Source organism: Eretmochelys imbricata, chromosome 2, assembly GCF_965152235.1.
Source record: "Eretmochelys imbricata isolate rEreImb1 chromosome 2, rEreImb1.hap1, whole genome shotgun sequence".
Lineage (NCBI taxonomy): Eukaryota > Metazoa > Chordata > Testudines > Cheloniidae > Eretmochelys > Eretmochelys imbricata.
Window position 1 is genome coordinate 100,069,531 of NC_135573.1, and position 25,470 is coordinate 100,095,000.

At 36.0% G+C, this 25,470-nt stretch overlaps 1 protein-coding gene across 6 annotated transcripts in view; it reads left to right on the forward strand.

Moving 5' to 3' along the window:
• The window catches only part of ZNF407 (zinc finger protein 407), a 462,207-nt gene that overhangs the window by 26,137 nt on the left and 410,600 nt on the right, over nucleotides 1-25,470 (forward strand). For all 6 annotated transcript variants that reach the window (XR_013345174.1, XM_077810508.1, XM_077810512.1 and 3 more), the window contains exons 2-3: nucleotides 7,339-12,235; nucleotides 18,038-18,152. Coding sequence is in view for 5 of the 6 variants with exons in the window: in XM_077810508.1 (XP_077666634.1) it covers nucleotides 7,405-12,235; nucleotides 18,038-18,152 (4,946 nt within the window). In the remaining variant the exon portion in view is untranslated. The remainder of the gene's footprint in view (nucleotides 1-7,338; nucleotides 12,236-18,037; nucleotides 18,153-25,470) is intronic.

Below are 25,470 nucleotides of genomic sequence, written 5' to 3' on the forward strand. Positions count from 1 at the left end.
CAATACAGATGAATGGGTTCTAAAAACTATAGCAGAAGGGATATTCAGACTTATCCAGGAGGCTTTAATCAACAGTTTTGTTCCTCCTTTGTTAATCAGCCCAAAATGGTCAGAGTCTTGAACAATTTTGGACCATTGAATGAATCAAGATTTTTAGAGCAGTGCCACAAGAACAAAGAAGGCATGGTATTCTGAGAGTTCACAAAAGAACAGGTCTCTTTGCTTACTACTAGAATTGAAAAGTGTAAACGTCTTCCCTGAGGTGTTAAAATCTTCTGCACGGAATCAGTAAGTCCACTGAGCGTAGGTGGTAATAATACTTAGCTCTTAGATAGTGCTTTTCATCCATAGATCTCAAGATATTTTAGAAAGGAGGTAAGACTATGTTTCTTGAATTTGCAACAGCACAGTTGCACACTCCCATTTCCATTTCCATCTCATCAATATATCATAGAGCTGGTCAGAATTCTTTAAAATTTCATAATCTTAAAATGTTTTAGCTCTTTTTCAAGCAGCATTGAGCCAGTGAAAACTTCCAAATAATGATTGGAGTAAAATGTTTTCAACAATTCTTTTCCTCTTTTGGGGTGGGGACCAGCTCTGTATTCTCCAATTCTCCATTTTGGAGCATCACTTCCAATACTAAAGTCTTTTGTAAGTTTAGATAGGGCCCTGATGCCTTTTTACCAACATAACGATAATCCTCAGAGCAGCACTTGGAGGAGTCGGGACTATATGTTCATCCGTACTTCAAAGACTGTCTTTTCAGAGTCAATTCAGTCAGTAGCTAGTACTACATTTATCAGCATTTGAATCGGTCTAATATAATGGATGGATTATGAACAGGGCGAAGACTTTCCTCCACCCCACGTAGTGTTTAGTTTCCTCAGGGGCCCACTTCATCTCATATTAAGGGAGAGTATTTTTGTTTATGGATAAAAAGAATACTTCTGGAACCCCATCTCAGCTGTTATTGAAGGTACCTTCACGTGGTGGGATTAAAGGCATTGAGCAAATAAGTGGTCTCTTCAGTGCACTCCATATGAGGCCACTATAGCTGTTTCTGCTACCTACTGGAAAGTAGAATTGGTAAACAGAGACTGCTAAAGTTGTCAGTGTGACTCAAATGATGATTATTAGTGTTAAAAAAACAAAAACTCTACAAAAGAGTGCACCTTTGAGGCATCGGAATGGTAGGGTCTGACAGCTAATGCTAGGACTGTGGTTTACTTGGAGAGGCAGTTCCCCAGTGACAAAGGTCACTGGCATAAACAAAATTGTCCAAATATTGCCAAAGATGAGTGGTGAGACTGATCCTTATGTGGTTCTTCTAATACAGGCTCCATTTTTAAGGGTTGATGTGTTGCAAATAAAGATGTATATGTGTGTCAGATAATACAAGATGTGCTGAGAACAATGCCTGTCTTCATTCCATTTGAACCAAGAAATCACGTTGTCTTCGTTATTCATCAGTGTAAAGAATAGTAAGGAAGCCATGTTACAGTAGGAACATCAGAAGAGACCTCTAAATTTCCATAGGATAATGTACCTCAGGAGTTTAGAGGATGCTCATTTGGCATGATGGTTTCATGCTGAGACAAGGGTCATCCAGATCAACTTCATCCAAGTTAAGTAAGGCGCTAGTTAAGAGAATCTTATTTCAGAGGCAAAGAGGTTCCAGATTCGTTTGAATCCCATTCTGTTGGATCCATGATTCCATTGAAAGGAATGATTGGTTTGAAAGCACTGAGGTATTTTTACTGGAAATATGCAAAGCAGCTCGCTGGATGTCAGTACACACCTTTGCCACATACTATACATTGAACATTCAGGCCTCATCTGGTACTGTGAGATGCTAATTTGCTCCTTGGGTACTGTTTTTGAAAGACCTGAGATTGGGATTTAGTACAGAAAAATGAAAAGGAAAGGAGAAATTTAAGACCCGTAACTATACTTTCTTCAGGTTCTTCTGTATAAGTCCAGATTCCTTCCCTTAAAAAGTTGGCATATGCCTCCCCGAAAAGTAAATAAAAACGTACTGAGCATTGAGTTAAGGAACTTTGTCGTTCATTACAGATTTAAGGTTAATTATTAAGTTAATTGCTTGTCCCTATGATCTTAACTTAAAATTACTGCTTTCTAAATTTCATCTGAGGATTGGGAAATGGCATGTCTTGTTTAATTACACTATTGGAAATCTCAGCTGTACTGTCTCCATCTACTGGCAGAGATCAACTATATCTCACTATTTGGACGGACATAGAAACATTTGAAAAAAGAGAACTATGAGGTGAAATATTTCCCCTTTTTTCATCAGGGGAAGACTTCCTAACCCCAAATAACTGACTGCTTACTGAACTTCCGCAGACACAACATCCATACCAATAGATATATGAAAAATATTGCAGAAAGAGCGCAAGAATTTGTGTGATTAGCCTGTAGGAAGTGGTGATGGAGATTCAGTAAGTGGCTCTTTTTCTGCTGAGTATGTACTTAAGTATGGCTGCTGGATGTGCTTTTTCAAATGCGACTTACAAACTGAGATCATGAGCATTTGTTGTTAAAGATCCTACAGAACTTCTGAAAGACTAGTTTCAGAGTAGCAGCCATGTTGGTCTGTATTCGCAAAAAGAAAAGGAGTACTTGTGGCACCTTAGAGACTAACCAATTTATTTGAGCATAAGCTTTCGTGAGCTACAGCTCACTTCATCGGATGAAAGACTAGTGTTATTCACCATTGTATACTAGTCAAATTTATTAAATTGCAAATATGTAATATACAATTGGAAAATTATATATATAGTGTAGCGTAAATTATCTATCTATATTTCCTGGGTTTTTGTGTGTTGTATGTGTCTGTGCAGTAATGATGTGATACATGCAGGTGTGCCTTTTGCAGATACAAGAAAAGCACTTTGCCTCCTTTGTAAAGTATGTTGAGATCTATGGATGAAATCATTATGTAAAAGCTAGATTATTATTACCGCCAGAGTTACTGAGCTTACTGATTCCCTGCACCAATGTTCAGAACAGTACATACTCCTTTTAGAATCCCATAATTGATAACAAAGTGTCCCAAGTAACTTTAAAATGCCTTTTTAATTAATCAAAGAAAATTCCCAAACAAAATAATTTGTTAATCTGAAGTTAATGTGGTAGATTAATTTCTTGGCCATATCCTTAAGAATCTAATCAAACATTCTTGAGTTATATGAGCATTAAAAAGTTGTATTTTTTTTTTTTAAATAACTTTTCTTGATTAGAACAGCTTCATTTTGAACATCAAACATGACATGAGGAGTTGCTGTTTGATAGAATTTGGTTTGAAAGTTTGACAATTGTGTATTGAGTATGTGCTTAACCATGGCAAAGCTTTCATTGATGACAGTGGTGGAGTATTAGGATCTGTATACATACTAACAGAATAGGATAGTTTTTTTGCTAAATTAACACCAAATTAAGGTCTTCCGTAATGTTGCACTTTAGATATTTGTTCTCAGAACTTCAAGTGATTCCAGAGGACTTTAGACTAAGGTGAAGAGAGTGGGATGAGAAGCACAGAAGCTTGAACTGGGCATCCTTTAGATCTACAGGTCTCTGAATTATACAGTTAGTTTCTGTACATTCTGAAGAACTTGGAACTTTGATGATATTGCTCAATGACCTCTATCTATAAGAATGATCCTTCTTACAATGTGAAAATGGTCAGAAAAATGGCTATTTAAAAATGGGACCTTGTTATTCTGCAGATATGCACCCTGCATGTATTCCAAGTATTGCTTGCTAACTTTTATTGATAAAAATAAGTTTATTTTTGTCAGTGTTACAGAGCCAATGCTGCTATAGGACAGTGAACATTAAAAATGTTTTAAGGCCCTGATTCAGCCCAAACTCTTCAATATATCTTAATTTTAAGTATGTGTTTAAGTCTCATTGACCTCAACAGAACTACTTGTTAAGTTACGCACATGCTTTGATTAATCAGTTTGGTTAATCAAGTTCCAGAATCTTTGCTACTGATAATGAGCACGAGCCAGAGAGGGTGCAGCTTGCCTTTCAAATCTTAGGTTGAATTTTCACTGGTGACTTTTCAGAGTTAACCTATTTTTAAGGGCTCAATCCTCAGCTGGTAAAAATTGATGCAGCTCTTTTTGAAGATACTGGAGGTATACTTGTCATAAATATAAAGGGAAGGGTAAACCCCTTTGAAATCCCTCCTGGCCAGGGGAAAGCTCCTCTCACCTGTAAAGGGTTAAGAAGCTAAAGGTAACCTCGCTGGCACCTGACCAAAATGACCAATGAGGAGACAAGATACTTTCAAAAGCTGGGAGGAGGGAGAGAAACAAAGGGTCTGTGTCTGTCTGTATGCTGGGTCTTGGCCGGGGATAGACCAGGAATGGAGTCTTAGAACTTTTAGTAAGTAATCTAGCTAGGTATGTGTTAGATTATGATTTCTTTAAATGGCTGAGAAAAGAATTGTGCTGAATAGAATAACTATTTCTGTCTGTGTATCTTTTTTGTAACTTAAGGTTTTGCCTAGAGGGGTTCTCTATGTTTTTGAATCTAATTACCCTGTAAGATATCTACCATCCTGATTTTACAGGGGGGATTTCTTTATTTCTATTTACTTCTATTTTTTATTAAAAGTCTTCTTGTAAAAAACTGAAAGCTTTTTCATTGTTCTCAGATCCAAGGGTTTGGGTCTGTGGTCACCTGTGCAAATTGGTGAGGCTTTTTATCCAACATTTCCCAGGAAAGGGGGGGTGCAAGTGTTGGGAGGATTGTTCATTGTTCTTAAGATCCAAGGGTCTGGGTCTGTAGTCACCTAGGCAAATTGGTGAGGCTTTTTACCAAACCTTGTCCAGGAAGTGGGGTGCAGGGTTTTGGGAAGTATTTTGGGGGGAAAGACGCGTCCAAACAGCTCTTCCCCAGTAACCAGTATTAGTTTGGTGGTGGTAGCGGCCAGTCCAAGGACAACGGCGGGGAATATTTTGTACCTTGGGGAAGTTTTGACCTAAGCTGGTAAAGATAAGCTTAGGAGGTTTTTCATGCAGGTCCCCACATCTGTACCCTAGAGTTCAGAGTGGGGGAGGAACCTTGACAATACTGATTTACACCAGCTGATGATCTGGCCATGACTTTTCAACTTCTGACCCATGCAGTGGTTTCCAAAATGTTAAACCTACTGGTTGAATTAGGAAAGAAAATTTATAAATCATGGGAATCAGGAAAGCACAATTAAAGAGGCAGTATCTGGAAACATGAAACAGCTGTACTGTTCTGGAAGTATTTAATAGCTTGTTTTAGAAGCTAGGCAGGGCCTGGTCAATAGTTGAGCTTAATGAGAGACTTGCAAGTAAAAAATGAGTCTGTAGAATACATGTAACTTCTGTGCATGCAGTTGCTTTTAGGTCTCACATAAATGATTATTAATAGAAAAACAAGGTGGGTGAGGTAATATCTTTTATTGGACCAACTTCTGTTGGTGAGAGAGACAAGCTTTTGAACCACACAGAGCTCTTCTCTTCTTCTTCAGCTCTGTGTGGTTCAAAAGCTTGTCTCTCTGACCAACAGAAGTTGGTCCAATAAAAGATATTACCTCACCCACTTTGTGTCTCAAATACCGTGGGATCGACACAGCTACAGCTACACTGCTTACATATTAATAGAACAAGCAGATTCTCTAGCTTCATGTGTAGCCCAGCTGTTTTAGGTACAAAGTCTTGAGTTCTATATCCTGTTGGAAGTATTCCTTGGAAATAAGGATAATTCTTATTTGCTATTTACACTTTTGGATAGCTTACTGTACACTATTGTCTGGATCAGTTTTGGAATTATTTATTGTTATCAGAATGCACATACTGTTATGGTCAGGGGCTCATGCATTCAGTGGAAACGGAACCAAAATTTGGCAGCTCACTAACACTGGGTTCAGTGGCAAATTGATGTTTCTATGGTAGCATTGGTAAATAGAAAAACATAGATTTTTATTGAATTATATATTTAAAGCGGAGTTTTCAATCAAGTCATATTAACTTTATTACTTTAATTTTTATTTTAATATATACTTCAGGTTTGGAATGTTTTTTCTTTTTATTACACACACACACACACACACACACACACGACAGATTTCCACAGAATTTGTTCAGGGGCAGTTGGAAGATTTTGTATCTGGAATGGATCTGCCTTGTTTTGACATGGAGAGGAGGATCACACTGGACTGCTGGGGAAGAGTTGTATCGACAGTTGTTAGTGGAAAGGAGGTTTTTGGCTGTTGGACTGGAGGTTTTGGCTTCTGTAGTGGTGGAGGGGCTTGGGTTTTTTTGGCAACTGTGAGAAGAGAAAGCACATGTTTTTTTCTTTCCCTCCCCTCTGGCACTTCTGTTACTTGTCTTTCTTCCACTGAAAGTGTGTCCTATTGTTAACTTTTCTCCTTGGAAATGACAGGAGGTTTTAGTGGTAGCCTTTTGGCAATCATATGGCTTTATTTACTCCATCAGTAGTGGTCACATTCTCTTCATCTCATCCTGTGGCATGGGATGTGGGCAGAGGAAGGAAGGAGGGTCTTACACTGGTAAAGCTTAAAAGATATTTAGTCAAATCCTTCTTGATTCTTCAGTTTATCCAACAGGTCTTCATCACGGTCAGTTCTATCTTTAGAGCTTTTTAATTTGGGGTTAGTCAGCTTTTTTATTCTGAAATCTCTAGTTCTGGAAAAGGTGGATTATCTGTTGTCCTCTTTGCTGAAGGCCATAGTAACTTAGAGTGCTATGTCAAGGCTGCCAGAAACAAAGGTCAGATTTCAAACTTGAGTGCCCAAGTATGGACAACTAAATCTTTATTTAGACACCTAAGTAAAAGTAGTCTAATTTTCAGGGGTGCTAAGCACCTGCAGCGCTCGTTGCACAATACAACTTATGTGTATTCTGCACAATACCACTTAAATTGTGTAACCCTTTCTCACATGTTTGAGCACTTGCTCACACAAATAGTCCTATTGAAGCCAGTGATTTTACTCACATAAGTGCTCACCAGAATGAGTAATGGCTCCGCAGTCTGGCTTTAAAGCATGGCCATTTGATTTAAGTGCCATAACTTTAGGATTGTGTCTCTCTCACCAAACGAAAGTGGTCCAGTAAAAGATATTACCTCTCCTACCTTGTCTCTAGTTTTAGGCAGCCCGTTTGAAAATGTTGGCCAATACCTTTAATTATGGCTGACCCCACGAGACTTTAGATCAGATTGTTGTTGTTATCCTATACCTGGGGTATTAGCAAATTATGTTTGTCTTATATGTACAAAAGACTAATAACAAAACTATTTTTTATTTTATAGGTACTAATACAGCCAAATGAGCTACCCCTCATAGTAGAACTGTGCTCTGTGCTGCCTTCATGAAAAATGGATGCAGAGGAAAAACACAAGAGTGATGAAGTTGATGGGAGTTTACAAACTGATCTGACAGAAGATTCAATGAGAAATGTTTCAGTAGAAAATGCTGAATGTGGTTCCTTATCTAACCAGGAAACAAGGTCCTTATCAGATGGAGTTCACAGGAGCCTTGAGAAGAAAGGAGAAGAGAATGGCAAAAACAAAAGGGCATTATTAGAATCAACTAGCCTAGACGTTACTGAAGGGGACCAACTTGAAAATGAACCTATCTCAAAAAGAATAAAGCTGGATTTTTCAAAACATACTAAAGGCAGTGAAGGCAAATCACTCAAACTCACAGTTAGGCAAGAGTCAATTGCAGAAACAGATAATGTAATAGATGGAGCCATAAAAAAGGTAGCAGTGAGTGACTGTGTCAGTGGTGACACACTTCTTTCAAATTCCTTGTGTCCGCAGTGTGATTTCAAAGCTGCCGATACTACTCCACTGAAAATTCATTTGGAAAGTAAAGATTCACAAGAAGTTCCATCTGCTGTTCCTGAAAGTACTTTTCAAGTGGAAGAAATTAGTGTTTGCTGTACAGTTGGCAATATAGATAAAGTTCTTAAATGCAAAACTTGTGATCAGTTTTTTTCTTCTTACCCTGATTTGGAAAAACATATCCAAGAAAGCCACTCAAAGCAACCCAAAGAGCATGTGTGTCCCCAGTGTAGTTATAAAGCAGAATACAGTTTAGCTTTACAAACACATATCAAGCAGGCTCACGGACAATCAATAATATTTTGCTGTGATCTCTGTGGTTTTCAGTGTGGTGAGGAGAATCTCCTACATTCTCATTTCCTTGGCAAGACACACCTTCGCCGTCAACACCTTGCTGCACGAGGAGGATTTGTACAGATATTGACAAAAAGATCTTTTCATAAAAAGCAGTATATAGCAGTCAACAAGAAGAAAGTGAGAGCAAAATCTGGGCCCTATAAATCAAAGACAAGAACTGCTGATTCAAAAGAATTAAATGCTAGTAATAATCTGAAGGATTCAAAAGTAAGCTTTTCTAAACAAAGTGATGGCAGTGAACTTCTTGTCGAAATGATAACATCTAAAAATATTTCCACTGAAAAATCAGAGACTGTTACAGAGGAAAAAGAGTTTTCCGTCAGTGTAGAAGGAACTCATGAACTCCAGACTGAAAAGCTAGAAATATCAGGGTCCTCAGAAGAAAATTTGAACAAACAAGAGCCCACTAGAAGTACCCAAAAGATAACTGGCAGTTTAAATACAACAAGGAGATCTGATAGGTTGGGACATAAGAGAAATATTTTATCACTAATAACTTCTTTCAGACGAAGTGGCTCTTTTAAATTAAAAAAGCAAATTAAAGGAAGATATAGTTTGTTGGGTGTTAATAAAAGAGGCAAACCCAAATCTCACCAAATGCAGGTGAAACACAACTTCAGGACCCAGCTTAAACCAAGTAGTTTAATGCCCAAATCGCCTAGAGAGTTAGAAATGGATGATGATGATGACATTAACAGTCAGTGTAAGGCTACCTCAGAAATACAGGCTCTGAGTCAAGATAGGACAAATACCAGTTCTCCTAGCACTACCAAAACTGAGGATTCTCAGATTAAACCTGTTGCTGACAACAAAGTTCTACATACTTGCATTTACTGTGGTATTGTTTTTCAGAACAGAAATGGTTTGGAAATTCATGTTATAAGACATCATACAAAAGGAATGCAGTTTCATTGTCAAACATGTAACTATTCTTGTGCAATCAGGGGGGACTTTGAACAACACTGTCAAAGTAATAAACATCAAATGGGGGGTTGCAGCTTTAATTGTCACCTTTGTTCATTTATTTGCTTGAATGATACAAGCCTTGGAACTCACATGAGTGAAGAGCATAGTATGCTCCATAATTGTATTATTTGCAATCTGTATTTTCTAACTGAGGAAGAACTGATAGATCATAAAACAACTGAGAAGCATATTAGTTTATTGGCCCAACAAAATACTTCTCAATCAATTAGCACTGATTTGTCTCTGCAAACTGCAGCTTATACTACACTGGAATCAAATAATAATCTCCAAAAAATTGTAGATGAAATAGAAGTGACCATGGAGGATGAGCCTCCAAAGCCCTGCATGGTAAATCATGGAAATGAATTAAAGCATTCTGTTCTCAATAAAACCCAATTTCAATGTAAAAAGTGTTTTTATAAAACAAGATCCTCCACAGTTCTTACAAGACATATAAAACTTCGACATGCACAGGAATATCATTTTCTTTGCAAAGCATGTAACCTTTATTCACTGAGCAAAGAAGGAATGGAAAAGCATATTAAAAGAAGCAAGCACCTTGAAAATGCCAGGAAGAACAATATTGGTTTACGTTTTGAGGAATGTATTGAAAGGGTATGTGTAGATGCAAGTGATGTTAAAAAAGTAATAGAGCCTTCCACTTCTGGCAATGTAAAGACTGAATTAGATAAAGAAAGTATACAGGCACCTTCCTCTACTGTGGATAACACATCCACAAATAAAGAACTGATTCCATCAGGTGAAATTACCAAAGACAGTGAGTTAGTTTTGGCCAATGCACCAAAGAGAGGGAGACCCAAAGGCACCATTTCTAGGACATGCACCCATTGCGGTCTTTTGGCCTCCAGTGTTACCAACTTGACTGTACATATTAGACGAAAGCACAGTCACCAGTACAGCTATTTGTGTAAACTTTGCAATTATTATACTGTAACCAAAGGTGACATGGAACGTCATTGTGCCACCAAGAAACATAAAGGTCGTGTAGAAATGGAAGCTAATGGAAAACAAAACACAGAGGTAGTTGTTTGCTCAGAAGGAGGTAATCTTGAATCCATTAGCAAGAAGATCAACAGCTCAATGGATATTTTGAATGAACACGTTGAGGATGATAGCCAGTCATCGGATTTGGATACTTCAGTCTTAGAAAATCAGGAAGAAGACCAGGGAAATTCCATTGAGGTAGAAGTTGACAATGTATCTCAACTCCCAGATCTGCAGTATATGAAGAACCCTATAAATATAAAACAGCATATACTTATGGAGCCAAGTAATGTTGCTCAAGATGGTGACCCATGTTTTCAGAGAAGAGTTACAGGTGCAAATGACAATAAATGTGTACACTGTGAGTTTGTTGCTCATTCGTCTTCTTCTCTAGAGCTGCATGTAAAACGGAAGCATACTAAAGAATTTGAATACTACTGCATGGCTTGTGATTACTATGCAGTTACTCGTCGAGAGATGACTAGGCACGCAGCAACAGAGAAGCATAAAATTAAAAGACAATCTTATGTTTGTTCTTCCCCTGGAGAGAAAGCAGATACAACAGGTATTGCCAAAGAAACCTCTGTTATGTCTCCAAAGGATCATCAACAAAATACAGAAGAATTTCAGACAGTTTCAGATGAAACAAAATATGTCAACAGTGCTAAAGCACAGGATGATCAAACTCTGAAAAGCTTAGCTGACTGTACTGTCTTAGATGGAAATACATCTTCAGAAATTTCTAAACAAGATGGTGCCCACAATGCAGTAGGAGTTGAAAATGAGGAGGAATCTAATGAAGGAGAAAATCCCCTTTATGAAGTCTTCCAACAAACATCTCAAAAAGATGCAGTTAAACTTAGTGAGATAATACCTCTTAAAGAAGTAGTCATTTGTGATTTGCAGAAAAATGGGCAAGATCCAATCAATTCAAATTTCCATTGCAGTGTAGAAAATCAAAATGTTTCAAATGACATGAATGCCCCAAACTTGGATTCCAAAAAAAGTGGGAAAACTTTAGAAGAAAATGGAGAAAACCTTGAAAACGAGTATAAACATACGGAAGTTCTTGAGGAAGAATTACTAACAGAAAGAACCCCACATGTGCCAGCACTTTCAGAAACATGTAATGTAGCAGAGCAGTCAAATCTTGATGAAAACATTAGAAATACTGTTCAAAATGTACATAGCTTAGAGGGTGACAGAAGCTTCCGAAAGGATCCTACTGTAGAGGAGGAAGAAGCCCTTACGGACGCAAAACATGAAGCAGAAGTAACTATAAACAACAGCATTTGGGAAGCAGATGGCTCAACAGCTGAAGGCATGCAAGAAACTAGTAATGAGGCTTTGGGAACTGTTATCAGTACTGATGATAAAGGAAAGGCAATGCAAAATTTTGGCCAGTTTGATTCTTCTATAGTAAGATTAAAAAGCCATCAAGATGGAGAGTCCACTGACCACTCCGATGAAGGACAGATGTCAGGTGGAATGAAAGTTAGTGAGGTAACTGTAAAAATAGATAGCTCGCAAAGTGGAGGGAAAAAGAAGAAATCTGAAGGAAATCCCCTTGGGGAATCGACACGTATTCGTTGTGATGACTGTGGCTTTTTAGCAGATGGTTTAAGTGGACTAAATGTTCACATAGCCATGAAGCATCCTTCAAAAGAGAAACATTTTCATTGTTTACTCTGTGGAAAATCATTTTACACAGAAAGCAACCTTCACCAGCACTTGGCTAGTGCTGGTCATATGAGAAATGAACAGGCAAGTGTGGAAGAGCTACCGGAAGGAGGCGCCACCTTTAAATGTGTTAAGTGCACTGAGCCCTTTGATTCTGAACAGAATTTATTTCTTCATATTAAAGAACAACATGAAGAACTACTGCGGGAGGTGAATAAGTACATTGTGGAAGACACTGAGCAAATCAACCGAGAAAGAGAGGAAAATCAAGGCAATGTGTGCAAGTATTGTGGCAAGATGTGCAGAAGTAGCAATTCCATGGCCTTCCTAGCTCACATTCGAACCCATACAGGTATGTAAGCATAAAATTTGCAGCCAATATCTTTCGACAGAAGTGGATTATGATTATGATCTATCTTTCCTCTGCATCTGCCATACTTTTGCTTGTTAATCTCTTTAACATTTCAGATAATCCAGAATTCATAAAGCCTTGTGAATGTGTGCTATCTCCTGAGCCATTAATGAAATTCAAAAGTATCTATGTGACAGGAACTATGGTGTCAGAGGGTTTCTTGTAATTTCCTTAAAAGTGCTTAAGTGTGGTTACCCTATTGCCTTTAAAAAATCATAAGAATTTTCTCCTTATTCCAGGTTGTAATAATTAATTGGTTCTTATGTTATTACTATGCAATACTTTGGGTTTTAGAGAACACATTAGCTGTTCTTCATAACTTGTCTCCCTTGTAGTTGCTAAAAGTTTCAAAATTGTTTACTTCATTTGAATTAAAAGTTACACTTTTACATTTAATGCTTCAGTGACAGTCATTTGATGTTGCATCATTCCTTGCTAGATACATATATTAAGCAACAAAATTTTGTCATAGAAAATCAGTTATTAAAAATTGGAAATAGTTTTTAGAAGATGCTATGTAATGTCAATGTGGTACATGTGGATATAGCACCTGCTTTAGTTTATGTGCTGCATCACACTTTCTATTCCTTTTTATGTTCAATTTTTAAGTGGAAAATCTAAAAACATTTTTGCAGAAAATGCATAAGCTGTAGTTCTAAATTTATGTAAAAATTCACTGCTATGTTTCTATAAACCTGCCATACATTCTTTATTTTAAATAGACAGCTTTTCTAAATCACTGAGCTCTGCTTAGACAAGTGGTGTCTCCATGGTTGAATTTATGAGTGGATTTGAATAATAAATTCACATTTCAATGAACATATTTTCATTAAAACTGTAAGGTTTATTTTACTGTACTTTTAAATAATGGCTTATTATAGAAGCTATAGTTTAAATTCATGCAGTATTTGAAACTTAGTGCATGGTTACAAGCAAGAGAACAAAAAGGTAAGAAACATCATAAAAGGATAATAATTCTTGGCATAATCCTAAAATAGTTTTGTAAGTTTTCAGAGAAGAAGGCAAGGCCATGACTGGACAACATGTTTAAAATTAATCTAATGTACATTGCATTGCAAACATCTTCAGGTGCATTACTGTAAATACAGTATTCCTTTTCACTGACTATTCATATACATGCTTAGTACTTTCAACATTATTTCTGTCCTGTCAATAATGTATTTATGTGTAATGTTTCAGCAAACATTTAACTTTTGAATATGAAGTTAAGTCTTTAGAGACACAGTCATGTTCACGTGGTCAGAACAGCTGTAGGAGCCCTTAATATGCCCTCTTAAGGCAGATAAAACTGAATAAAACCAAGGGGAAGATGCTAATGGAGCTCTCTTTAGAATTCTTTATGCAACTGTCTGGTCAAGACATGTTGCTTATAATTGATGTGTCCATTACTTGAATTCTCTTGTAATTATAGTCAATAAGTCTTGTAAATGTGTTAAAGCTCACTAAAAGCATACAAATTCAAGAACAGAGTAAGGCTAATAATTTAAAATAATCAATGTAGGCATTTCAGCACTTAATTTCCCTTGTGTGTTGATAGCTGATCATTCTTAATCCATTAAGATTTATTTAGTCGTTTACAATGCAAAATAGGTTTGCACTGGTCACTTGTGCCATTTGAAAATGTCCACCAGGTTAAGTGCAGAATGTAGTCCATTAGTCTTCCTTGACTATATGTATTAATTGCATTTAAAATCAAGTTAATGTGGATGTGAAAGTGAGGTAACTATCAATATATGACAAAGCAACCCGACTTACATAAGTTACATCATTGATTGTAACATTTAGTAAAAGTTAGCATACTTTTTAACATCTTGTATGGGTCTGATCACCAAGTGTATTTTTATAGTGCTTTAGATTGGCCCTAAACATACAAAACAGCAGGCTTCTGGGAATTGAATACAAGGCTACCATTTCATTTTGCAAGTCATTTTCTGGGGAAAGTTACAGAACAGGTTTTAATCTGTGCTCTCTTTTCTCAGTACCTTAAAATGAATTGCTTTCTGATAGTTTGCTTATGCAAATGAAATAATTATGCTGGGACTTTTATTAATAGTTAACTGGAAGAGAACTTACCCTTCCAAACCCTCTTTTCATATTTGTGATTTACTGTATGTTTTATATAACCTCTTCTTCCCATCTTTATCACAATGAAAGCAATTGATAAGAAATAAAATGGTTTTTGGTAAGCAAGAATGGTGGCAGGAGGAAGAAACCTACCATACTATACTGTATATTCTGTCTCGGTTAAACCTAGCAGGACAAACAAGTACAATATGTTTCTCTATCTCACCTTGCACTACTGTAACACCAGCTGTATCGTACGAGATGAGTTACTGGTTGTTTTCCGATTTCTTATTCCTCTTCTTGCTAAATCTTACTTCAGGAACACTCTCCCCCCGCTCCATGCCCCGCCCCTCCCATTGAAAACCCTCTATTTTAGACTATTTGGAATCATTAGTAGCATGTTTTTGGAGGGTGGAAAACTATTACTAATGATTCCAAATAGTAGAATACAGAGTGTTTTCAAAATGCCTTAAATTAATTTCAAGAGATTTTCACATAGCAAATGAGAAGGGTTGTTATGCCAGAGAGGAGATAACCAGCAAGTCCATCACATGTTGACAAGTGAAAATGAGGAAGTGTAAAATAAAACAAAAGGAATCGTAAAGGTGGAAGACTTTTTTACTTACAATTCAAGGAGGTCCTATAATCTTAATTAACAATCAGAATTTCTGAGGTAAAAATCACCTGCAGCCCTGTCATCTTTGTTTGGGATTTCATCAGATTTCTCAAGCTAAATAAAGGAGGGCACACACACACAAAAGCCTAAGTACTGTAGAAAGTATGGTCTTGATAACTCACTCTGGTGATACTCCTCACTCTATGTTAATACTGAACCAGTGATCCAGCATGGCGCTAGTGAATACTTCGGCACTGAAAATGACATTTTTGGAGGCTTAAAACTGAGGCTTTGAATATTTCTTGTCACTGGAGACCTATGATTCCTTTCACCAGAATTAAGGTTATTAACTCCAGTGGTCTGGTGAGATTGCACCACAAATCATTATATTCTGCCTTCTACATTTTCTGTAGTTTCTATTTTATTTTAATTTCCCTTTTAAAGAATGCTGTTGCTATCACACGATAGCTACTATGTTTCCACACCACAGGTCGTGGGTGATATGATCCCTGTATTTATGAAAGCTCTTTGGTTGGAAAGGTGCTGTAAATGAAGATATTACAGACTAAGTGTAAAGCCAATGAACAATGTGTCTCATTTCACAGAACAAGAGAAAGTACTGACATAATAAAAATATGGCCAAGAAAAATCTAGGTTGGGCAAAAATACTGTTTAAGTACTCATTTAGGAAATGCAGAGTTTTGTCCCATTGATTTGACTTTATGAATCTATATGTTAGGTATGAAATATGTATGTATAGATTTGTTCTACCCGAATAGGTTTTGGACCAAATTCGGTGCCACCAAGTTAAAAGAACCTTTACTGTTTTAGTTTCCAGACAATAAGTACTGGCTGTAGCCTACCAGTACTTGAATTTTCATGGTGTTTAAATGGAGATGTTAGCAGACATTCAGCTGTGTATGTGAGGAAAAAAATTGTCAAGGCCTCAGTGATTTTTGGATGAGAGCAGTCAACAGAAAAATACATTTATGTATTGTCAGCACACTGTAGCAATGAACACTACGACCGGACTGAACTATAGTTTTTCACAAAGGAGTCATGTAAATTGAAAACAGCAAAGGTCTTGTTCAGAGCCCTGCGGGACACCTGCAGTAACAGAAAGAGGAACAAATTTACAATTTAATCTGTGTGAGAAAGAAACAAACAAAAAAAAAACCATAGGGTTGAATCCATAGGATATTTGAATTCGATGAAATAAAATGGCAATATAACTACTGGTAGAGGGTTTTTTTTTAATCATATCTGGCTATAGCCCTGATATTATTAATTGTGTAATTAGTCTTGAAGCTCATAAGTTAGAACATCAACTTTAACATTTTTTTATTTAATGCGAAGGTATATTAACACTATTCAAATTTATTTTATTTGCATGGGTCCCTTTATAGAATACAGTGTTGATTTGGAATGTCACCAAATTAATGTTTAATTTAGTTTTATCAGGATCATTTAAATAAACTGGGGTTTTTCAGTGTGATTGATAGAATGTGATTGCTGTTAGCTGCAGTCTCAACCTGCTTTTGACATTTAAACATATAAAGCTGACTAGATATAACCATTCAGGTGCTAAATATTTTTTACATCTACTTCTAACAGTAGAAATGGAAGTATTAAGAGATCTGGCTTCATTGTCACTGAACTGTGAAATATTCAACCTTGTCTGCCCGTGCTTAGTACTGTTGACTTTTTTATTTCTGTTAGAAGATTAAAATTAAATGCTTCATTTTTCGTCAGCTTTTGGAAATTAAATTGAAATTTAAGACTCTAAAATTTTTTACTAAGATCCTCAATTTCAACAAAGTATTCTTGAAGGATATTCTATTTTCAAGGACACAGCACAAAGGTTCATTGATCAAATATGATATACTATAACATTTTTCATATCAGTCTTTGTGTATTTATTAAAGATCACATATTTCAGATTATGCTTAACTCTATTGGAAGACATACGTCACCAACATACTAAACATAATTAATTTGAAATGCAATTCTGTTATTTTGATTTATTGATTTTAAGGATTTACTTGTTAGAAAATTGGAAAGTGTTACAGCATACTTTAAAATAAAGTGTCATTGCTTAGTAACCTCCGAATGGACATCTGCCACATTTAACCATTATACCGCAGTAGTAATGCAACTTTCTCATCTTGACTGGGGAGTCAGTGTTAATTAAGATACATTATTTCTATACAGACTTTTTCCTGGCCTGATATGTTCAAAAAGAATAGGTCATTCCTACTTCATTAGAAAAATAATTTTATAATTCCTTGGTTTGCACTGGCCATTTAATAATAAAGTTTGTTCTTAAAATAAATAATAAGCAAAATGTCAATACTTCTGGTTTGCAGAAGAAGCATAAATTCTTGATCATAAAGTAGTCATAAAGGCATAATATTTTATCCACTATATAGTCATACATTGCATGTCATTACAATAGCAAGGTGATGAATCATTCTCTATGTATGACAGAAGAAATGTGAAATACCAATGTTACTGTGAAATCTATTCAAAGTCAGAGGAATATAATAAAATTAAATGAACTGTTCATACATATTTACTTTAACAACAAGGATATTTATAAGTCTACATCTTTTATCCAAACTTTTTATGGCCATTAATTGACTTAGCCATTTTGAAAATGGGGAAAGGTGTAGAACAACTTTGATCACCTCATTTAAATGGTATTGTCCTAGTATATCGTCTTCTGGTTTTAATACTCTTTATAAAAAGTAAATGGTTATTAAAAGTTCAGTTTGAAAGTAGTTTCAGTGGGCTTAAGGAATGTCATTTCAGTGAACCTAAGGAAACTCTCTTTAATGGGAAATCTATGGTATATAGCTGTATCCCTGGAGTGATAAATAAGTGTATGTAATAGATAACTTCTTTTGCAAGGCAAAATTCTTAAACGGTAAATGTGGGATATATTTTTTAAAGGTTATTTTTTCTAAGGAATTTTTATTTCTTTAACCATGAGTAATATGTTATTCTAATTCAACTCGTATCTTATGCTAAATTTTACTTAGGATCAAAGCCATTCAAGTGCAAGATATGCCACTTTGCAACAGCTCAGCTCGGAGATGCCAGAAACCATGTCAAGAGGCACCTTGGGATGAGGGAATACAAGTGTCATGTCTGTGGGTGAGTAAATTGAAACAGTTTCTACGATGGTTAACCAGGAGAAGAGTGCAGGATATGCATTGTTTCAGAATTCAAAACTGTGATGTGAGCAAGAGTGGCTAAAATTATGCATGCATATCCTCCTTTCCATTGTTATGGTAAATTCCTTAAATACAGTTATGACATTCTTTTCCCACTTCTAATCCTGCACTGAAGATGAGCAATTTTACGGGCTACAAGGTCAATTTGAACCTGTAATCTGTAAATTGACTAAATTATAGGATGTTCATTCACATTGCCAGGGAGAACTGTAAATTCCATTTAAAGACATAAAAAATATATAATACAGACTTTATTCTGTGTATATGTGGTGTGTCCCTCCCCAGTCCTGTTATAATTTTAGTTCCATTAACAGATCTGTGGGCTCTATTAGGGATTTCATTCCTTAGGAAAACAAAACAGAAGACTCACTTTCAGACAACTGGATATAAAATATTACATGCCTAATATGTTTTTTAAAAAATTCAAGTATTTAATAGATGTTTGTGTTCTTGTTTGTTACAAAAATTCCTGTTTTTCTTTCTTTCTTAATGGTTATTTCTTCAGAAGGATCATTCGTAATGTTTAATTGTCCTTCAAATGTGTTGCATTTAATAGGAGGCATTGAGACTCCTTAATGCAAAACTAATTAATTTAGCAGAAATGTTTAAAAGGTTTTAAAATGCCATGGCATATATGGTACATCATAGGACATTCAAAGTAGAATTTTAATACCCTACTTCTGATTAAAAATATATTTTAATGTTATTATGCGAGAGAATTAACTAATATATGCATCATATAAAAACACTTTATGCAAACCTGTGTAACCTGCTGTAGAGGTCTTATGGCTAATGTGTAAAACAGCATAGGTTCAATTAGATAATGCACTGCACACATGAATGGTATGGTGTGATGTTAGGGATATTATTCAGCAGGAGGTTCTTATAGTCAACATTTGCAATACATATTTATTGCAGGACAAAGTGAGTTTCACATTTCAAAGGACAAGTGAAACTTCAGCTGAAAATGCAGCTGAGTGATTTTCACTGATTTATCTATCTATTTTAAAATAATTTTGCAAGGAATGTTGTTAGATACTTTGGGTGATTTTATTCAATTGGGGTAATTGATGATTGAGTTATTTAAATGTGAAGTAAATTTATATGAAGTTTGTCCGTAAGTCCACAGAAGATCAGTAGTAGGATGACTTTTGTTACTTCTTATATTAGCTACAAGAGTCAAGTGCAACATGGAGCATTTTAATAGTCGTCTTTTTAGGCATTTAAAAAAATCATGTTAACAGTTTTTACCCTATAAATTAATTATCTTTCGTGTGAAAGATGATTAACAAATACAGGTGCACAAAAAATAAAAAAACCAAAGCTTAGACTTTGCTTTGAAGTTGTCAACAAACTTGTCTTTTACTTCACAATTCAACATCCTATTGACTCACATTGAAAAGTTAGCATATTATTTAATTATCATATCAACAGAGAAATAGCTTTTGTAATCACCAAATTATTAAGTTCGTATCCCCTACAGAGAAGAAATTAATTGTGAGGAGAATTTGGCACATTTTCTGATATCAAAAGCTCAGTCCTACTTAGTATTGACATGGTACCTAAACTAGTCTTAGAATCTGCAACAGAAAACATACAACTATCAAGAACAACACATATTTGTATGACTTAAGCTATGGAATTAAGTCTGTTAGTCACTTTGCTATGCTAATTGTTTACTACATGCTGTTGAAATGTCATACTGGTAGCCAAATAGCTATATATTTATATTGTTGTATAGAGTTATGCCACTAATCTTCATTTACAACATGGATCTGTGCATTTAATATATAATAAAACAACCAGCCAGAGAGACATCCTCTGCCACCACCACCACCCTCTGCGCACAAAAATCTGGTTTATAGTGCAGTTTAGTCCTTTTGCAGTTTAAATAATCATCACATTACACTTGATATGCACCAAAAATGTATTTTAACAGTTATATATTAACATTAGTTTAATTGGAAAAGACATCTTTACACTGAAGCTAACAATCCTGAAGAATTAAAATGGATTAGAAGAATAAGGTATGACCAATGCCGTTTGAACTGTAGACCAAATAATGAATATGCCATCCTTAATGTGGAAGAAGGGGGGAAAAAAGTATAATAGCTTGTGCTGTATTTCTGCCGTATTAATTGAAAGGATAGAAGTGTATGTAGGCTAAAAAATAAAGTAGCAACATAAAAAAATTGCTAGGATTGGCTATCTGATTAGTGACACTACAGAGCATTGGTACATTAACACCACTGACAATGTCAATTCATTATCATTGATGGCTAAATAATCTTAGAAATGCTCAGTGGACCTATTAGTTCCTGAACATAAGCAGCTCATGCTGCATTTCTTCATTAGCTTTAATTGCTATAAATTCTACCTTTTTAAAAATCATGCTTTAAGAGGTGAAGTGATCTTTCAGGAACATTAACTCTGTAATTTTGTCACAAACAGAAGGTCCTGCACTATGTTTTCTTTTCTGCAGTAGTTAATATTCTATTCTCTGACTTTTGGATTCATAGGAATAAGCCCTCTGCTAGCTGTGAGGATAAATTGTTTTTCAAATGCTGTTGAACCTGTTCAGGAGCCTTTTCAAGGTGAAATGTCAGTGCTAGGTTGTGGTTTATTGTAGTCTCAGGCGATCATTTGATTGTTTTGAAGAAGTACAATTTCTTTTTGGATCGGAAACTAAAATATTTATTTAAAAATAAATATGCCAAACCAGCGTTGATTCTTTTAGTCTTGTCTAAACATCTCAATTGCTCAGAATATATTATATGTACCGTATGTCACATAAAAGTAATTTACCTACCTATCGAAAAACTAGAACCATTTTTCTTTTTTAATTTAAGTATAGTTTTTTTTCAGCTGCACAGCAGAAACTCCTTGACAGAGAAATTGGACAACACTAATCTTTTAGCATTTGAAATAAACCAACTGCTCCTCATTTCCTTGTCGGCAGATGTGTGGTGATTGTTTTCCTCTGCCCATATCCACGACTGGAAAATATATCCATAATTTGAGAGGGTAGTATCTATTTTCTGATTAGTCAACTGCTACTCAGTTAATTTAAAAAATCTGGCTATTAATTTGCCTGAGACACTTGAGTTAGATTAGCAAATCTTAGTGGTTGCCCAGCATTTAGAATTTTTGTTTCATTTGCCCAGTGGCATGCTTATGTTTATCATGTGCTTTTCAAATTTTATGCCTCAGGTAGAAAACGAAAAATACATTGTTCTTGTACTTCAGATTTTGAACAGAATTTATAGGCAACGTATACATCTACTTTTCTCTTGCCTTTGCTTTCAGAAATAGATTTTATTTTTTTTTAGGGGGGGCGTATAGTAATATGTTTAAACTAAGAGTGCTTCTTCTTTGTCTCTGTCTTTCTGTCTTTCAATATGGCTTTTTAATAAGGATCTGCTGAAGAAAATTGGTGTCAGGTAGGTTTGTGTTTTTGGGGATTTTTTAACATTTAAAACATGCACATAGCCATGTGTGAGTGCACGCACACACACGGTTAAAAAGACCTTCTGTATTATTATCTTCATATTGTCATTGTACTGATTCCAGATCTAATAGTCCACTGCGTTAAGAAGCGACAGTGTATTTTGGCATAGACAACCTTCTTGATTTTCTTGACTTTTTGCTCAGATTTCCCTTTCTTGTGGTTCTTATTTCCTTCCCACTCCTCACCTCCAAGAAATGTTTTGAAGCTCCTTTTCTCACTTAACTTTGGAGAAATTGTTAGACGTGTTGTTGAATAAACCATTTACTAAGTTCAACTATCTTTTCAAATACCAATATTAGTCAACTTTGAGAAGAGTTTTAAAAGCCCTAAAGATGCAAATGACTTCAGTTTATATTTTGACACTATAATTGGTGCTATAGATAGTCTGGTGGTCTTAGAATCGGTATAAAGTCCAGTTTTTTCATGACATTAGTTGATCATCTGAGGAAAATATTTGCAGCTAAAGCAGGTGTGTTAATTTATCTGTAGCCTTAATGGGGATCTACTTTGACCTGTCAGAAGATACCAGACATAATGCAAATAAATGGTTGGTTAGACTTTTTTTTTCTCCACTAACTCCAGATTTTTGAGTGAGTAGTTTTAGCATCAGGGTAGTTATTTACTGTACTTGCTTGCATTTAGCCTTGCGAAGAACATGCTTGTTTCTAAACTTATCCATAGGAACAGAGAAAATGTACATTGGGTTTTCGGGGGTGCTGTAATCTACTATAAATTAACTATTTATTCTTGTGTGCTTTAAGAAACCCTAAATAGAAAGTTGCAACTCCAGAAAAACTATTTTTGTGTGGTATTACCTAGTTTTTGTGCATTAGAAGGGATCTCTGTGTAGATGATTATAATGTCACTTTCTGACCTTTGCAGCTTGAATAATTGTAAATCATTGCTTCATAACGTGTCAGAGAATGTCTGTACTAGGCAATTAAATGGCAGAATATAATAGACCAAATTATTGCCTGTCATGTTTTCAACAACACAGTTAGTATTTGAGTTACACTTAATCATTACGTGCATTAGCAACTTCATTGGAATCCAGCTTCAGGCTGAGCATGAAATACATTACATTATTTAAACCTCTAATGGTAGAAGTCATTTATTTGTGTTGAAGTGTACAACATGCAGAGTTTCATAAAGCAAGGAACACTTGAGAGCTTAATTTATCCAAATCAAAGTCTAAATGCAGATAAACAGAAGTGGAAAAAATTAGTAATTTTTATAGACTGGAAATATTTAAAAATACATGGTTGTGAGTAATTGTAGGCAGCAGGAATAAATTAAAATCACTATTTTTAGTCGGCTCAGAGAACTAAAGCTGTTGTGTATCTAAATCATCAAATGCACCATGGAATTGCATTTTTGACTGAACAATTAATTACACACGTCATATCTACAGATGTATCCAAACAAAAAAATGTTTGGTTCAGCTACTTTAGGTTTAAGGTTTATTTGTATTAGAAAGACAACGATTCTAGATCTAAATGTTCCTGAACTTCTATATCCAAATTTTGCAGTTTGGACCCATGCTTGTGTGGGTGCGTGTGTTTGCTTTAATAAAAAACTGAGTTAAAATATATAACATGCTGAGAATACATTTTAAATAAATTCATATGGCAATGCTAGAGAGTTAGGTGGAGTAAGATAATGTGTGTGTATTATATATGTTTCTGATTTTTGATCAATTATATATCATCCTTTTAGATTTGCAGATTTATCATCTAGCATGTAATCTCTATTCTTACAGTCTAAGATACTTAAAATGCAAATAATTTGCTTATACTCACAAAAGCCAACAACATCTCTTTAACAGATGATGGTGGTATGCATGCTATTATGTTTTGCATCAGATCATCTTGATTTGCTTGGAAGTTTACTGGGGATTGGCTTGAAGTTAAAGCAAATATTCTAGTTAACAAGGAAGACAGATAGATTTAGTGAAAGTATCCTCTAGTTAAAGACTTGGCAGTATGCTTCACTAGTGTCTGTTGTCTGGCTATACTGGAAGAAGGACAGGAGACACTGAATATGGTTTAATTAGGCCACAACTTTATTATCAACTGTCTGGGAGTACTCGGCAGATAAGTGTACAGTGCAGGTAACTTCGTGATCATTTCAAGATCTACCTGGGGGTCTTCCATCAGCTCCAAACCTCCCTCCCCCTTTCCATCCTTGTCCACCAGCCAACCTGCTGCTGGGACCTTAGCATCTCCCTGACCCCTCGAATGAGGGTTAAGGTGGGCTATAAAGGGTGGGGATTAGCTCCCTGATGACCCGGTCGTAGGAGCCCCAAACAACCCCGTTTCCATTCCTTTAACAAACACCTCCTTTAAATCCTTTACCAAACCATTTATCTGATAACTCTATCTCTTCCCTACAGAGTCCTTGCACTGGACATCCGCCCCATGCTTACAGAATGAGTTGCGATATCACAGCCTTCCATTTCTCTTCCATGCTTACCCCAACTAAGTCCAACCCCCCAAAACCTCTGTGGAGAAGGTGAAAAAACTCTCACTCTTCCTTGGCCAATCTGGCAGTGGGGGAAAAATCCCTTCCTAGTCCTCCGAGAAAGGAGTGGCTACTGCAGTGCCCACAGCGGATCCTGACCACATCTGGTATTTTGTCACTTTCAATGGTGGCAGCTTGGGTGCTGCTTTGCTTGAAGAGAGCGTCCCCTGCCCAGCTTTTCCCACCCAGCTTGCACCAACACCCTCTCTTCTGGTCATCTGGGAGGGAGGGGGTGAGTCAGCATCCTCACACTGACCTGCTCTTTGTCTGCAGCAATGTCCGTGCCTCTGCCCTTAAAGAGGTATATCCCTTCCCCCTGCAAGCCAGACAACTCCCCTCCTCCCTCCCGCTTAAGGCGTGATGTGGTCAGTATTGCAAATGGGGCAGAAAAGTCGAGACCAACTTTCCTATATAATAGTTCAGTTTGAAAATGTACTTTTATCAATGTGTACTGTAATTGAATTATTATCTGGCTTTAATTGAATTATTATTATTGTACTTGCTGAAGTGAATAGGCATGAAAAGTACATACTTAAGTGAATATGTGTTTGTATTTGAATAGGAACATTGGTGATAATTTATACTAATATCTGTACTATATATAACCTACTGAAATGCACTTCCAAACTGTAATTATAAAGATACACAGAGTTGTGAGTGTGATATATGTGCCATGAATAACTAGTGCAGCTTCTTTTAGAAGCATTCCCCTTTTTATTTATTTTTTAAACTATGGATGGTTCTGAAGTACAGGATACTTTATTGGACCACATAAGCATTTATTGCAGGAAAGTTCCAGTGTGTAATAAGACATTAAAGTGATTATGAATGTTACATCACACCGGGCTGCTCTTGCTTGTAGTACAGTTAGGTGGGCCCATCATCAAAGTGGCAAGTTTTCCAAATCTTTTCAAACAGAAGAGCATAATGGCCAGTAAAAAAAAAAAAAAATAAAAAATTGTATGGTGAGATGTCTGTCTATAGATTGTGAAAGGTTTCCTGTGACAGGCTGCAAAGGCACTACTGTTGATCTGGCTTACAGCAAACTAACGTTCTGCTCAAGTCTACTGCACATATAAAAAGTATATGGATAAAGGGGCAGGGCTATAGATCATGAGCACATGGGAAATAAAGCCATTGTTCTTGAACTTGGATGCCTAAAGATAAGTGCCTAAACAAGTGGTCTGATTTTCATAGGTTCAGCTTAGCA